This window comes from Equus asinus, chromosome 2 (genome assembly GCF_041296235.1).
Source record: "Equus asinus isolate D_3611 breed Donkey chromosome 2, EquAss-T2T_v2, whole genome shotgun sequence".
Lineage (NCBI taxonomy): Eukaryota > Metazoa > Chordata > Mammalia > Perissodactyla > Equidae > Equus > Equus asinus.
Genome location: NC_091791.1, coordinates 59,333,399 through 59,350,581, shown reverse-complemented (window position 1 = coordinate 59,350,581; position 17,183 = coordinate 59,333,399). Strand labels below are relative to the sequence as shown.

General features: G+C 56.5%; 1 protein-coding gene across 14 annotated transcripts in view; it reads right to left on the bottom strand.

The window, feature by feature from the left end:
* Positions 1–692: 692 nt before the first annotated feature.
* Positions 693–17,183, bottom strand: part of PALD1 (phosphatase domain containing paladin 1) — a 96,095-nt gene continuing 79,604 nt past the window's right edge. For 5 of the 14 annotated variants that reach the window (XM_070489469.1, XM_070489479.1, XM_070489459.1 and 2 more), the window contains exons 20-23: positions 10,311–10,431; positions 9,983–10,036; positions 4,443–4,598; positions 693–2,493 (exon numbers count right to left, since the gene is read on the bottom strand). In XM_070489469.1, coding sequence (XP_070345570.1) covers positions 2,277–2,493; positions 4,443–4,598; positions 9,983–10,036; positions 10,311–10,431 — 548 coding nt within the window. In that variant the 3' untranslated portion in view covers positions 693–2,276. Of the gene's footprint in view, positions 2,494–4,442; positions 4,599–9,982; positions 10,037–10,160; positions 10,432–17,183 lie in introns of those variants that run through there. The other 9 variants (XM_014840312.3, XM_014840311.3, XM_044756480.2 and 6 more) reach the window with 6 other exon arrangements.

The following is a 17,183-nucleotide window of genomic DNA, read 5'->3' as shown; positions in this document are numbered from 1 at the left end:
GTGCGCACACACACACCCTGATGCACACACCCCTACACTCAGAAGCCACATGGAGCATCTTTGGACCCTGCTGTGCTGGGAATAACCCAGGAGGCCCTCCCTCCCACTGACCCTACCACAGTGGGGGCTCTGGGTTCCATTCTGACCCCAGCTGACCTCAAAACTACAATCCTGTGGTTGTTCCTCTAATCCTGGAAGAGCTTGGGGAGAAGTCTGGGATCAGTGCTCTCTCTGCCTTACTCTCCCCACTGCTTCTTTACACACCAATCTCTCAACGTGAGTGTGTTCAAGCATCCGGAGACCTGAAGGGGCCAAGCAGAGCCTGTGGAGGTGGGGGGAAGAAGCAGAGGCTGAGGTCCACCCTCCTTCATAGGCTCTAAAATGCCACTTTGTTCCATTTTCCTGGATACAGCAGCCCTTCACACTTCAGTATGAATTAGCCTATGTTGTTTTCTTCAAGGAGGGGTTCAGCATGACAGCCCTGGGCATCCAGAGTGAGATGGTAAGGCATAGTTGGGGATATGAAGGAGAGGGATGTCTGGAAAAATCTACCTTCTTTGAGAATCAGAAGTACTAAGGGCAGGTGCTCTCAACCCACCCTGCCCACCTGCCATTACTCTGAAGGAGCAGGGACCCCAGCCTGCACCGTACCATCTGCCCCACACTGCAGACATCAGCAGGCAGGCACACTTCATATTTAGCCATTTTTAATGCTCAAAAGCTCTGTACAAAAAAAAACCCACAAATGAATCCTCACAACACCCCTGTGAGGTAGGTAAGCAAGTATTATTCTCCCATTTTACAGATGGGGAAACTGAGGCAGAGAGGTGAAGTGACCGGCCAGTGGTCGCAGCACAGCTCAAAGTCAGGGTCAACCCTAAGACTACGAAAAAGCCCTCCCAAGTCAGCCCTGACCTCTGATCCTTCATCTAGACGTTGTCTGCAAAGAAATTAAAACTTTTTAATACATGCAAAAATAAAAACGAGAACAACAACAAATCTGAGAAGGTAGTGAACAGACATACAGTAGTTTTGCAAAAGAATTCAGCCAAGATGGTCAAATATTTTTCAATACTAGGTAGACAGGAACAACTTCGGCCTCTTCTCCCCTTTTCAAATACCATGACCAGTGACACACCTGCCTGTTTTTCTGCAGAAGTGCATACGCCCAACCAGAAAGGCCTCCAACGAGCCAGGCCAGAGGCCAGCCTCTGCGCTGCTCAGCCCCTGGTTTCAGCAGACACCAGTCCCCAGAGGCAGAGCTGCAAGACTCACTCAACACCACCGCCTCTCCCGCCTCTCCGAGTAGCCTTCCCGCCGTCTGCACAGAGCTGGTCCCGAGCGGACTCAGCCACGCTCGGCCCCTGCTGCTGCCACTGGAAGGCAGCTCGATAGTGCTCAGCAAGGATGGCCTGGAATCCAGGAGATGCCTCACGCCATCCTCAGCCCACCGTCACACACTCCACGGCTCTCAGGGTGCCGGGCCGTCCTCGGGGCTCCTGCTGCAGCAGGTGGGGCCACGGGGCCACCATGGGCTGGTGGGGCAGGGAGGACGTGCAGAGGCACCTGCAGCTGGGGGCTTGGGCCTCCTCAGCCCAGGCTCCGGGGAAATGGAGCAGGCCTCTTCCACAGAGCTGCACCACTTCTGGAAGCTCTCTCCTCCCCAAGAGGGGATCTCTGATGTTTCCCGCTCCTTGGAAACCTCCACAGTCCTGCCAGCCCCGGGGAGGGGACAGAGGGCAAGGCAGCGGCCTTGACGGGACCCACTGGACCATGTGGCTGTCCTTGCTGGAGTCTCCAGGTTGGAGATGGGGCATGAGAGGCAGGAAACCTGGGTAAAGCTGCCTTCAAAGTAACAAATCCACCCAGAGCGCCGTCCACTCCCCAGGACACCAGGGGCCCCAGGGCAGCACTCAGGCAGCCAAAGGAGAGCCGCCTGGCCGGAGAGCAGCAGCCAGGGGAAGAAAGAGAAGGGCACCAGGCTGGCCGTGCGGTCCAACAGGCGCCATGGCTGTCAGAGCCACACTGGGGGAAGGGCGCAGAAGTGGCCAGCAGCTTGGTTTCGCACCTTGGGGAGTGAGCTCCTTGGAGGGCTGATGCCAGGCCAGCTAGTCTGCAAGGCGCACCCCAGGCCTCCCTGGGGGGTAGTTCCAAGGCATGGCTGTGTGCTGACTGTCCTATAAAAAGCTCTTTCAAAACAGGGGTCCCGATCCCACCCCAGTCTCTCTGGGAAGCTGGGGAATTGTGTCCCAGGACCACTCCCAGTGAAGAGCACCTCACACACTCCAGCCTGCATGGGGTCCTGTGGGAAGGAGCGGGCAGGGCCAGGGGGAGCATGTCCTACAGGAAGTCCCCGGCAGCGGAAGGCTCGGGGCTGTGGCTCTGCTCCTGCCACCGGCAGCGCAGTCTCGAGAAGGGCTGGTCCTCCACATCCTCGAGCTCAGGGAAGCCCAGCTGGTTGAGGATCTCATAGACTCCGGCCTTCGATGCCACCTGGGTAGAAAGCAGAGACAGAGGCCGTGTTCCAGGTGAGGAGGGGTGTCATTCAGGTCACCCTGCCCACCTCTGCCACACCGTCCTCCCCTCACTGAACTAAAAGCACACAGGCAGGGCTGGGCCTCAGGCCAGCTCAGTGACCTGAGCGAGTTGTGTGTTGACTTCTATTAACTGCTCTGAGCTTCACTTTCCTTATACCCTGGAGGGACCGTCATGGAGGCTACAGAAGCACAGAGAACACTCAGCAGACAGCAAGTCGGGAGCCAGGTGGGCGGCGAAGTACCCCCTGTGCCTGTGCAGCCTCGACACTCCATGGGGACGCTCAGGAGCACAGGGCATCACAGCTGGGGCCCGCAGTGTGGATGCAGGAGCCAACGAGAGCCCCTGGGCTGCGAGTTCCGGCTGGGGGCCGTGCAGGTCCACTGTGGGCCCCAGCCCCAGGTGGGTCTTCCTGGACACTCTCCATGCAGCCCTGTCATCCAGGCCCTGGCGCCAGATTCAAACCATCCAACAACCAGCCCCCTTCTCTCCACACCATCCTGGGGGTTGGGGAGGAGGCAGGTTCCACTCAGAACAAAGGACCGGAGGCAACTCTCATCCCCACCCTCCAGTCATCCCGGGGAGAGAGGGGCTGAGGGCCCCCGAGGCTGGAACCCACAGTCCTGCCTGGACCACAGTTCTCTCCTTCCTTGACACCCATCCAACACCCACCACCCAGGTTCAGCAGGGGAGGGAGTCAAGCTCCTCCCCAGGCCCTGGCTCCCTCAGTTTCCATTCTCCATCCCATCCAGGGGCTCAAAGAGGAAGCTGAACCAGGGCCTGCTTCAGAGGGTGGCCCTGCCATGGCCTTGGTGTGACCTACCCCATCAGGTCCTGACTCACACTCATGAACCTAAGGACCACTCGCAAGGCTCATCTTCAGCCCAGCCGCCCAGCAGCACCCTTCCTGCCCCAGGAAGGGCACTGCAGCAGCCTCCGAGCCTCCATCCCCTCACAGCTCTGAGCCCATCACACCTGCCTAAGCCCCAGAACCTCACCAGACCCACTCTGGTGGGGGGCAGTGGCCTCCTGTCCTCCCGCCCACCCACGTCATCGGAGCTAATGCTAGCCTTGAGTCCAGATTAGAGCCGCCAGCACTGGTGAGGTCAGGAGGGCGGCTTCCTGGCGGAGAGGGAATTATAGGCCACTTCACCGAGGAGGGCAGGAGGCCTCTCTCCCGACCTAGAGGTGCCGAGGCGGCAGCTCTGCCTCTAAAACCAGCTGAGCCAGAAGAACGGCCCAGCCAGGCAGAGAGGGACTGAGGAGGGGGAACGTGAGGGGAGGTTTTAAGCCAACACAGTGGCCTTAGAACCAACCACTGGCTCTAAGGCTGACCGTGACGACGTCCGTAACCTCTCTGTGCTCAGGGTCTTTCTCCACAGAACTGGAGAGTAACAGTGGCCATTTAAGGCAGACCAGCCTAGCGCAGGGTCTGGACTCCCCCAACAGCCTTCTGAGGCAGCGGGGACACAATCGACATTGTTTCCATGTTCATGTTGAGGGCAGTGGGCTAGAGCAGAACTAAACTGCCCAAGGTCACAGCTGGAAGGTGGCAGGGCTGGGCCACCATGCCATCGTGCCCTGCAGAGCAGGTGAGGGCTGAGCACATAATGGGCCTGAAGCATCCAGGCCCTGGGGCCTTGGGGACGCAGAGCAGGGCCCGCCTGCACACCGCCCTGTTCTGTCCCCACCTGCCTGTCTCCCCCTTCTCCTCACTCACTCATTGACTCACTCGTCAACTTTCACTGACTGCTGCCAAGCACAGACACCTGGCTGGGGACTCAAATCTCAGCCAAATGGAAGAGGGGGAGACAAGAACGCTTCCTGCTTGACAGGCCTGTCCCCCCACCCCCACCCAGTCCCCAGGGCCCCGCAGGTGAGGCTCTGGGTGGCCTCGGCAGTCTCACCTCCCGCATCCAGGCGCTGAAGGGCCTCTGCCAGGAGCCGGCTTTCTCCAGGTGGAGGTAAGCGTTGAAGAGCACCAGGCAGACGTAGCGCTCCAGGTACTGCAGGCTCCGCAGGCGCAGCCTCCCGGCCTCCTGCTGCGACCGCGCCACCTTTGCCTGGGGACGCGGGACAGGTCAGCATGGGGTCACCCGTGACACACGGACGCGCCACACACCACACACCCCCCACACTCGCATACCTGCACACACACACCACACACACACCCCACACACTCACATATCTACACACACATGCACCACACACACCCCCCACACCCACTTACACCCCCTACAGCCCTCAGTACCAGGGTAGGACGGGAGGAAGGGATTCAAACAGCAACGCCAAGGGGGTTGCCCCGTTCAGGAGTCAGAAACCCACTTCCTAGCTGAGAGCCGTGAACAGGTCACCCGGCCTCCCCGAACCCCCATTTCCTCATGGTGAAATCATAACCACCGTCCTGTTCTGAAGGGCCACCAGACAAGGACAGGCTGCCCCAGGAAAGCTCTGTGCAGGCATCCTCCTCACCCCTGAAATGTGGAGAGGCCCCCCAGGTGGCAGGCCCCACCGGCCCTGAGACTGGACACCCAGCTCCAACCACCAGGAAGGACCCTTACTGCCAGCTCCTGTCAGCCCTGAGAGGGGACATCTCCTCCCCCACCTCCCGAACCTCCCAGGACTAGAGGAAAGACTCTTGGTTCCTCCCTCTCCCAAGCCCTCAGGCCGCCCTCAGGGAGGGGTGGGTACAAGGGCTCCTCTCAGTGATGGGGAGGGGGCCAGGGCAGTGGTCAGGAGGGCTGAGCTCTTGGGGCTACAACTGGGTGCAGCGTGGGCTCTCCCCTCCCTCTGCCTGGGCTCTGAGGCCTCCAGCTGCTCACAGGGGTGAGGTCATCCCTGCCTGGGAAGGGGGAGAAACCCCGGCTTGGACTCTGATCCTGACTGGTCCCTAACTGATTTCTTGCCTGTTTCTCAAATGGCTCGGGAGCAGAGGCAGAAGGGTGAGCCTATGGCCCTCAGATCCAGCCCTCACCCTCTCCAAGGCTGGGGACAGATCACAGAAAGGCCACCAGGGCTGAGGGGTGAGGATCAGCCAGAGAGGCAGCACCTCAGGGAAGGGAGAGCGCTCAGGTGTGTGCTGTGGGGGCAGATGGGGGGTTGTGGGGGCAGTGATGTTTTTAACAAGCAATCTTGAGCACCTTCTAAGAGGATGGCACCAGACCACGTGCTGGGGAGGGCAGGGACAGCCAGGAAAATGATAGGTTTCCCAGACAGCATGGGATTCAGCTGGGCCGGGAGGGCCTGGCCTGGCTGGATTTGGATGGAGAGAGCAAGCACCAAGTGGAGGCAGCATGGAGGTGAGGATGGTGCCCAGCAGGGCAGTTGGGAAGCGGCTGGCCTGGCTGCAAGGAGGATGCAAAGCAACAGGAAGGGGAACTAGGCTGCCACCCAATTATGGAAGCCGCTCCTGACACCTGGGAAGTCCATTCCAGAGGCCAGCTTCCCAACCCTGACATGCAGGTGCCTGGGTCCCACCCCAGACCAATCAAACAAGAATCTGTGTGGGGTGGGCCTGGGCATCAGGACCGTGAAAAGCTCCCAGTGACTCTCTGTGGCCAAGGCTGAGCACCTGGGCCTTAGCACTGGGAGCCATTGCAGGTTTAGGAGTAGGAGTGACCTGTTAGCAGAAGTCTCAAGGGAGACTAACGCTCAGGAGGAAGGGGACTCAAGGGTCCTCTGGAGGTTCTCCTCAGTGTAGGGGCTAGGGTCAGGTGGGGGACAATGCCCAGGACACAGAGCCAGCTCTCCCACTGTGGGATGTCTCTGCCACAGTGCCAACCTGAGCTCTCTAACCACTACCTATGTGCTGCCCACTCAGGGGAGTGAACCTTTGGCACCCACCCCGACCCCGGCCTCCACCCAGGGCCCACAGAAGCTCCCTCTGCTCCAGGAAGAGGATGTGGCACAGGGGCTATTCCCCCAAGTGTCCAGAACATCTGTGGGAGGGCACAGCCAGTCCCAGGCCTCTGGGAACCAGGATGGGCAATCTCCCAACAGCTGGGCCACAGCTGGAAGCCTTCATGCTCAGGCACCCAGAGTCAGACTACGTGTGTCTCCTCCAGGCTGTTGCCGGAAGGCTCCCAGATGGGCCCCCCGCCCCAGACATGCATGACTCACAGCCCCAAGAACCAGGAGCTGGAGTGGGCCTGCCTGCAGGGCCTGTGGTCCCCCACCTCCCACTTCTGCTCAGGTAACTCAGCCTCTGATGTCTCTGCTGTCTTTGCTCCTGGGGTCACATGAGTGGACAGTAACTTGCACAGCCAGCCTACCCACACCATCCAGAGGAGCTCTGGTCCCTTGGAGATGGGGCAAGGGTGGAAGACAGAGAGTGGTCAGGGCCCAGGAGAGCTGAGGGCCCCCATCCAGTGCTCTGACTCCCTGAGAGACACAAATGGGTGCTAGTCCTGGATCTGCTGTCTAAATCTCAGCCCCTACATTTCTGGAGGCAGGACTGCTCAGTAAAGTAAGGTATGGGGAAGCACCTGTAAGCCACGAAGAGCCACGTGGTCCACTCGCTCACAGAACAGGAGGGAGGGCTACAGCTTGAGGGAGAAGCCCACACAGGCCCCGCCCACAGAGACACTCGCAGTCTGGCAGGCAGGCAGAAGGCCACTAGGGCACCCAGAGCAGCTGGCCCATGGGGTCCAGGCAGGGCGTGTAGCTGGACTAGGGAGGGCATCAAAGAGGAGGTGAAACCTGCAGTGGGTTAGGAGGAAGGGGGCAGAAAGGTGCCCTGAGAGGGGGAGAAAGGAGTCAAAGAGCGACGCTTGTGGCAGCAGGGGAGGGGTGACGGTGCAAGGCGGGGCCCAGAGCCGGGTGTGGAAGCCCAGCCACATCCTGACCCTACAGGCAAAGGGGCCAGTGAAGGCTTCCAGGGATTTGAGGCTGGGAATGGCCCCATGGCTGCTGCAGGAAGATGACTGGGGCGGGGTGGGGGCAGGATGCCCACTGCTGTCAGGATCAACCAACCAAGTGCTCGAAAAAATGCATTTTTGTTTAGAAATTAGGTAGTGAACCAAAAAAGATTTTACCTAAATACAAACTGTGGCCAATACCACACGACTCCGCCTATCTCTAAGGACAGCTATTTCACGTTGTACGACACTGGGCATTCACCACCCCATCCCTTACTCTGCTCCCCAATCTCCACCCAAAGGCCCGGAGCCTATTTAAAAGCATTTTCTTAGAAAGAAGGAAAGGAAATCACCCACGGTCCCACCAGGCAAGAGCCTTGTAAACGACCTTCTACTAAAGAGCTCAGAGAAACGTCCAGTGGGCATGGAAAGCCCTCAGCTCTGGGCTTGGCCTGGGGACACGGACACACCAGCCCTCTCCTCTCCGTGCCCCTGCTCCTATGGGGACAGAGACCTGCTGCCCCCAGAGACACCACCGAGGACTGACTCTGAGGAATACTGAAAACAGAGCCCTATTGGCAAGGCAGGGTAGAATTATCTCTAAATTCAGACCACCGGGCAAAGCTAACGCCCGACACCCCCAGACAGTTCCGTGGGCACATCCTGCCCGACGACAGTCTATGATTTGAGACAATGACCTATCTTCCCATCAAGGCCTTGGTTTCCTTAAAGTCACCCATCTTGGCACTGTCTGGGGAGGAGGACAGGCCAGCTACCTCCTGTCGATAAAAATAGTGGAGCTGCTTTTAAATGCCTGGCAGGCTGTCATTAGCTGCGGCAGAGCTGGACACACTTCCTCGTCCATTGGGACTGAGCCCTAAAATAGAAGGGCCCGGGAAAGGTGGCCAGGGTGGCCAGGGCACTGGGCATTTCAGGCCTCTCAAACCTGCGGTCTGCTGGCATCAACACGGGCCCAGCGTTGTCAGCAGTGGCTCTCTTGAAGCTCTGCTCTTTGCTGGGCCACCTGGGAGAGGCCCATGGAGGCCTCCCCAGGTGTGTCCAGGGCCCACAGCATGCCACGTGCCGGGCTGAACACGTCACATCCAGATCTGATTCTTAAATTCTAATATGCTCTCCCAGTGCCCCCGTGAAGGAACAGGGACATCCCATTTTGTAGATGAGGCTCTGCAAGGTTAAGTAACCACTCAAGGTCACAGCGTTCCAAGCTGCGACATGAACTCCCAAATCCCAGCTCTCCTACCACCATAGCCCTTTCACCACAGTCCCGCCTCAACCCTGCCTCTGTGCTGGTACCTTGCCCCTCCTCCTGCCCGAACCCTCTCTCCTCTGGGCCTGGCCCTCTTCAGCTTGGCCCTCCAGGCCCAGGATAAGCCCAACTCTCCCAGCGAGGGCTCTGAGTGCTGCGCCCCACAGCCCCACCCTTCCCGCCTCTGCTCTCAGTCTGAACCATTTCATTAAATATGAGACACATTCCATCTTGAGGGTTTCTAATTGCCTCACCAAGGCATGATCAGTCTTGACAGTGATAAGCCCAGGGGCAGGCACCAGATGACAACCAGGTCTCTACCCCCCCTCCTCCTCATGGCCCAAGGGTCTGGCTAGGACTTGGTGTGCAGCGGTCCCTGCTTGGTCAATGAGTACCCACTGCCTGGGTCATCTCATCCCATCTGAGGGGCCACTCCATCCTTCCTGCTGCTCAGCCCGAACCTGACATTCCTCCTTGACTTCTCCCTTCTCAACCCCACACCCAACCAACTAGGAATCCCATCGATTCTACTTCAAAAGGCTCCCAGAAGCTGCCCACCCCTCACCACCCTAGTCCAAGCCACTTCATCTGAGTGACAGCCCCTGACTGGCCTTCTTGCCACCACCGGCACCCCACCCGCTGTTTATTCTCAACACAGCACCAGAGTGACTCTACCAGAACATTAAGGCAGTTCCTCTACACAACACCCTGCACTGGCCCCCGGCACCCAGAGTAGAAACCGAAGTCTGTGTAATCTTTCTGTGCAATCCCAGACAAGGCCGCTGCAGTCTGCCCCCGTCCCCCATAACCTCTGACCTCCTCTCCTGCCCCCTCTCCCTCCCTCTACTCCTCAAACACACCAGGCAGCTCCCATCTCAGGGCCTTTGCACTTGCTGTATCCTCTGCCTGGATGTTGGCATGGCTCCCTCCCTCACCCACTTCAGGTCTGTGTTCGAATGCCACCTTCTCATGAGTCCCTTCCTGACCCAGACCCTTTATAAAACTGCAAACCTCTCCCCTGACAGACATATCACTACCCGACACACCGTGACCTTCACTTGTGGCTTGTTCACTGTGTGTCTCCCTCACTGGAGTGCAGGCTCCATGAGGGCGGGGACTCCTGGCTCTGTCCCTGAGGCATCTCGAGCACCTGCACCGTGCCTGCCCTCAGCAGGTACACAGCAAGTGTTGGTCGAATCAGGAAATGACTAGTCCTCGCACCTTGCATTGTCATTAAGTCCTGCATCACAGAATGCCTGGGGTTACCTATATCAATCCCTCTGCTTTCCAGGAAGGGAGACTGAGGTCAAAGAGGCGAACTCACCTGCCAAGGTCACATGGAGAGCCAGACACAGCACAGGCTCCAGGAGAACAGAGCCTGAGAGGAGAAACAAGAGGAGCCAGGCCAGCCTCACGGCCTGTGTCAACGCAAGCCAGACGACCCCCCGCCCCCCCTTACTGGAGCTCCCTGCGGCCCTCTCCTGCACCCTCTCAACAGGAACAAGTATGGACTGGTGACCTCTGCCCTCCACCTGGAGCGGCCCAGGCTGGGCGGGCAGCTGACAGCCCTCAAAGATGGCCAGCCCCTTAAGGGGTGGGGTCCCAGAGCTCAGACCCCGCCCTTCTTCTCACAGTTCAACACTACCTCTCACCTTGCAGACACTGGCCCCCAAGCAATCAGCGCCAGCTGCTTCCGGGGGTTTCCATGAGTCCCTGCAAACTCCATCCTCAGGATGTAGCAGTGGCGCCTGGAGCACAAGGAAGCTTTTGTACCTAATTCCCGGAAGGGAGAAAATGGCCTTGGGCCCATCCGTAGGTAATTGCTTTTCCAAAGACGTCATATTTTGTGCAGCACTTTCAAAGCCTGACGGGGCTAAACCTGGTGCCGTGGGCTTCTCTGTGCGGCAGCCATTCAACAAACGTTACTCATCCCTGGGCCAGGTGCTGGGATTCAGCGCTAACAAGACACGGCCCTGGCCCTCAGGAGCCCACTGTCCTTGCACATAAGCCAGTGAGTTGGCCTGGTGTCCCAGCCCCCTGCTCAACACATCCCACATACCCACTCCCACCTCACACCATACCCAGGCTGGTCCTCACCACCACCCTTCAAGGCAGGCGGAACAGCATTCATGACCCCAGGTGACAGATAGAAAAGGAGAGGCCCAGACAGGCCACAGCGATTCGCCCAAGGTTGTGCGGGCAGTTACTGGCAGAGCCAGGGCCAGAACCTGGGGTTTCCAACCACCCGCCCAGGCTCTTTAGGGTGCTGCAGAAGAGCACCCTCTCCTGGAAGACCAACAACGCGGACAAGAACCCAAAGGTATCCTGAAGGAGGGGGTCGGGTTTCCACTTAATCATATGATGATTTATTCAAACTTCCACCTGTCCAGCCACTCAGCAGACAGACATTTGTGGAGCCCTTATTTGTGCCAGGCAGGGTCTGAGAGTCAGGGTTTCAGAGATGAGCCTTTGCACAGCATAGCAGAGATGAGCAGCAGAAAGAGGCACCTCTGGTGACAACAACAACGCGGACAAGGAGAGCACTAAGCAGAGGCAGGGTCTCTGCAGATGGGGCGTGCGCTGGGGGGATGCTGGAGGCGAGACTGCAACCCTCACACACACGCGTGCGCACACACACACATGCACATACACACACTTTTTGTGCATCCACTCGCCAACCACTGGCTCTATTTTGGGCCGGGTGTGAAAAAGCCTTGGGAAGCAACCCTTTCCTTCCGTCATATTTTATGTGACAGCTCGTAGCATCCCAGGGCTGCTCTAATCGGACGGCCTGGGGCCCTGGAGACACATTACCTCCTGGAATGTGGTCTCCAGGGAACAACTTTGGCCAAGCCAGCGTCCTAGAGAGACTCCACCTGGGGCTCAGAGCCAGAACTGTCTCATTTTATATTTTTCTTAAGAAACAACCTTAGCGCTTGGGGCACTGAATGGATCTCTTTACCCTCCCGGCAACTCTGCACCAACCCAGGCAGTGCGCGCAGTAGGGGCTGGTGGCTCCCTTGCCAACCCTTCCTTTTTCTGCCACAACAAAACTGCCCCCTGGGTGGTGGCTGCCACAGAGGAGGGAAAGGAACGCTGGCAGAGGGGCCGGAGGCCAGGCTCTGGCTCTGCCTCCGGCTGGTCACGAAACTTCCTGAGGCCTCAGCGTCTTCCTCAGTAAAATGGATCGAATAAAACCTGCCCTCATCTCCTCAGCAGCTGCTCTGAGGACCAGAGGAGACAAAAGGCAAGTTCTTAGAAAACTCAAAAAGCACTGCTCAAAGTCAAAGCACTAGAGTCTTTTTAAAATAAATCTCAATTTGAGAACAAAGGACATTTTGCTTCTCTCTGTGGCTACCTTCACTTCAGCTTTTCTTCAGACTCTTTCTCAGGGACAGCGGGGCACACATCAGCTTGTTTGAAATACAGAATACAGAACTGACGTCACCAGCCAAGGCTAAGGAGAAGGGCCCCTGGCATTAATGATTCCAGCAGGGCTTCCTCCAGGAGCCCTGACCTTGGTTTCTTTCACAAATATTTTCCCTCTCAAGGCCCAGCAGGAAACAACTAATCCACCAGATGGTGTCACCACGGTGGGCTGGTGGCCATCTTAGACTCTCCTCAGCCTGGGGCCCAGCCTTCTCACCTCTACCACAGCCCCACAGAGCGGCTTAGTTCAAAGGGCTTCTCTTTCTCTCTTCCTTTGAGGTGGTTTTTTAAATGCCCTGAGTACTCTGGCCCCCTCACACACATCAGGAGACCAGGCCCTGACCCCATGTCACCAACACTCCAGAGAACAGAGGCATCACCAGCTGCAGCCCCCAGAGGCTGAGCAGTCGGAGACAGGCCTGTGCAGAGAGAGGAGCCGAGACTGTTACACCAGCAAAGGTCTGTCTCCATGGAAAATGTGTGTGCAGCTTTGGTACCATCCCCTCTGTACCATGACCCATGGCTGGGGTGTGTGCTTCTCTTCTGGCTCTCTCTCCCCTACTCAGGCCCAGAATACAAGGGCAAGGATCACGGCTTCTAACTCTTATTTTTCCCCCCAGCGGGGCTTGGGGTGTGCAGGGGAGGTAAAACTGCGCCTCCTTTCCTTGAAGGCAGGGTGGCTCGGTGGAGAGGGCCTGACCCGGGGCCTCGCTCTCCTCCTGCCATCCACCACTGTGTGTTCTCGGGCAAGCCCAGTGCCTCCCTTCCTCAAATGCAGAAGTGAGGTAACATTGCAGCCCACCCTCCGTCAGGCACAGGCACACGGTGAGGACTGAGCAGGACTGCAGGTGTGAAAAAGTACAGTCAGCCTGGTGTGGGCAGCTGGCAGGCTGGTTCTGAGTTAGCTGAGAGGTCAGGACACATGGGGGCTGGGGCCCCTGTCCTCCAGCACTGGCCTCCAGTGACTCCTATCCTCCACTCATGAGCCTCTCCATCTTCCTTCTCCTAGCCAGCTCCCACCCCTATCACCCAGATCCTCATCCGGTCTGCTCCGGTTCCTCGTCTGCAGGAACGTTACAGTGGGGTCACCAAATCCAACATCCCTCCCCCCAGCTTTAGAGAAGCACCCCGAACCTCCTCTGAAGACAGGGAAAGCCAGGCAAAGCAAGCACTGGACCTGCCACCTGCCCCCGCGGCACCTCGGGGAAGTTCTCTCTGGAAGTATTGCAGTTCATTAATGCAGAGGAAATGAGAGAGTCGGTATATCACTGTTTTGCAGGCCACAGTGAGATAAGGAATCCAGGGGACTAGTACCAGCCACTGCCAGGTCACAAGAGAGACCACAGGACCTTCCGTGCCCCCGTGCAGCACACAGCACCACCCGACTATGCCGGCCAAAACCGAGCCAAATGTGATCAAGCCTCTGTGGTCTCCACCCGCTTACAGGAAGCCCAGGGACCGGGACGCAGGCTAAACCAAACCCAGGGTACCACGAGCAAGATCCAGACTGTGGGGCACCCAGGAAGACAGCCTGGTCACCTTAGCAAATACACTTTAGGGCGGAAAGAGCTGTTCTGGATTCAACGGGACTTAAGGGCCACATCAATCAAATCAACAAGATTCATGGATCTGGTTTGGATCCGGATCCAACTGCAAAAAGACTTCATGAGACCAGTGGGAAAATCTCAACAGTGAGCAGGTATTGGATGTTGAGAAGTCACTGTTGTTTTAGGTGTGATAATGGCGTTACGATGATCTTTTTTTTTTTTTTAAAGATTTTATTTTTTTCCTTTTTCTCCCCAAAGGCCCCCAGTACATAGTTGTATATTCTTCGTTGTGGGTTGTTCTAGTTGTGGCATGTGGGACGCCGCCTCAGCGTGGTTTGATGAGCAGTGCCATGTCCGCGCCCAGGATTCGAACCAACGAAACACTGGGCTGCCTGCAGCGGAGCGCGTGAACTTAACCACTCGGCCACGGGGCCAGCCCCTTACGATGATCTTTTTTAAAAGACCCCCTTTAAGGTATGCGCTGAAATAGTTACAGAGGAAACAATACGAATTCGGGACTTGCTTCAACATAATGCCTTAGGGGTGTGGGGACTGGAGGGGCTTTAGATGAAATAAGATCGGCCCTGATTGGTCATTCCTGCAACTGGGAGGTGGGCACACAAGGTTCATGAAATTATTCTCCCTACTTCGAAATTTTCTGTTTAAAATTTTCCAAAATAATTTTTTTAAATAAGTTCCTACTTTTCAACTCAATAATTCTACTTCTAAGAATCAGCCTACAGAAAAAAAAGCCACACAGATGAAAGAGCAACGTGCACTATGACCTTTACTGTAGCATCACCCAGCCTGGAAACGACAGGAATTAATCTCACGGGCCACCCTTATAGGAGCAGCATTTGACACCAGGCACTTCCACTCAACCACATATAAAGGCTCTTCAACAAACAGGATAAAATGTCCGCGAGCTGAAACCATTTAGTTACTTCCTCTCCTCGTTCTACTGGAATGTAAGCTCAGTGAGGCTTCACCCACTGTCCACCCCCAGACACGGCCAGCAGAGGACAGGCGCTCAGCCAGCACGTGCTGGCTGAGCTCATGTCTAATGCCTGAATGTCACCAAGGTGAACAAGCAGGACATGCCAAGCGTGGACTGTGATCACACCTGTGAGAGAAAGTGCATGTGAGTGCACAGAGATCAGAAAGAAAAAGGCAAAAATGAAACCATGGCTGGGTTAGCGGGAGTCTGGGAGACTTCTTCTCGCCCTGGACTCAGTTTAGGTACTGGGTAACAGTCTTTTAATGACACAGGCTACCAACAGTCCTCAGCCGTGTTGTGTAACCTCTGCATGCAGACGGAGATGTGTGCACACTCTGAACCTTCCTTCTGATCCACAGCAGAGACACGACCTCGAAATTCTCCCTCTCTTCTCTGCCAGGGGCCCGGAAATAGTTTTATTGCTGGAAGAAGCACAAACGCCAAGTTCCAGGAGCTGTTTTCTTAGTTGCTTATTATTAAAGTAAGTTGACTGCTGGGCCTGGCAGGGGCCAGGGAAGGGAAATTCACTGTCTGGGAGCTCTGGGGGGGTGCGGGGCAGGAAGCCGAGGAACCATGTGATATGAGGGTTTTAGAATCCCAAGGCAGTGGACTCCTGGGAGGAAAACTTCAGAAGAGCAGAACGTGGACCGGACCCGGAATGTTTCCAGGCAAATGGAGCCCAAGTACTGATAAACCCCACCCGAGCCTGGGCTCTGGTACCACTCCATTTAAGGCGCTGGGGCCCTGACCAGGCTAACGAGCGCCACGTGTGCTTATAGCACAGACCCTGCAGGCTCCCCGGAGATCTCCCGGGGACTGTCTTTTTTTTTTTTTTTTTAAAGATTGGTACCTGAGCTAACAACTGTTGCCAGTCTTTTTTTTTTTTCTGCTTTTTCTCCCCCAAATCCCCTCAGTACATAGTTGTGTATCTTAGTTGCAGGTCCTTCTAGTTTTGGCATGTGGGACGCCGCCTCAATGTGGCCTGACGAGCGGTGCCATGTCCGCGCCCCAGATCTGAATCGGTGAAACCCTGGGCCAGCTCAGCGGAGTGCACGAACTTAACCACTCTGCCACGGGGCCGGCCTCTCCTGGGGACTTTCGGTTTGAAACCAGAGGGCAGGGGTTTAAGTACACAGACAGATACCGAGGGTGAGACACAGCTGAGAATCTGCAGAGGAGGCAGCCATTCAGAGGGAAAGGGGAGAGGAGGCAGCGGCCCTTCTGGAGACTCAGCAAGCCCCTGAAGCCCACCAGGGCAACATGGACCAAGACCCTCCATCCAGGACAATGTCGGGGAGGGGCTGGGGGCTGGGAGTAAGGATCTTTGCCTCTCATCCCCGCTCTGCCATCAACTCATGTGGGCCTTGCTTCCTCATCTGTAAACAGAGAGGCCAGATGCTAAGACACTTCAGCACAAAAATCTGAGGGTCTATATGGGGGTTTTGAAGCTATAGGGACATCACAGGACACCCTGGCCCTACAATGATCCTCAGAGCCCTCCTGTTAGTTGAGCACTTATGTGCGCCAGCCGAGCCCCGTGCTTCCAGTCCTTCATGCACATCCCCCACACAGCCCTGCCAGCAAACAGCATTAGTCCAGCCTGGCAGTGGGGACACAGGTGGTCAGAGAGGATGGAGATGGCCCTGTCAGAACCCAGCTCCCTCCAACTCCCACATCCATTCCTTCCGCCAATCAGCCTGGAACAATCTAACTACTTCCTTCCCAGATACACTGGGATTGAGGTTGGGCCGTGTCGACCATAATGAAGTCCATTCCAGGGTCCACACACACAGATGGCAGGCTGGCCTGAGGCCCCTTCTACCCTGGAGGCAGCTGAAACAGCTCAGACCATCCTGACCTCAGGCAGGACACGGGCTGCAGCCCAGGTAGGGCAGGGCAGCACAGGGCAACCCTGGAGGAGGCATTCTGCCTTTCTGGGTAAAGGAGACTGTCCTCTGGTCACCAAAAGTGTGATTCCCAAATCCAGGTCCACAACCAGTTTCACAAGTCCACCAGAACTTAGAAACATAGATCTTTTCAAGGACTGTCCTCTAGTCTAAGATCACGTCCATTCTACATTTCTAGTAATAAAATATCCTTTTTCTTAATGAAATGCCAACCATATTAGACGGTAATTGGGTCTTTAAATTTTTGTATCTTTCTTCTCTTCCTGCTTTCTTTAAAATGGACAGATTTAACAAAATTACACATTGGCAACCCTAGAAAGGTCCTTCCCTTTTTTGAAACTGTTCTGTGAAATCCCAACGGCTGGGATTAAGACCCCTTTTAGTTCTTTCTTTGATCTCTAACAGGACTTCCAGGAGTCTATGATTAGATGACCTCTCAGACTAGTGTCCTTATAAGAAAGGGACTCCAGAGAGTCCCCACACGCACACCAAGGACAGGCCATGTGAGGACACAGCGAGAAAGCGGCCGCATTCAAGCCAGGTGAGAGCCTTCGCTAGAAACTGAAGCGGCCAGAACCTTGATCTTGGACTTTCCAGCCTCCAGAACTGTGAGAAAATAAACTTCTGTTGTTTAAGCCACACCGT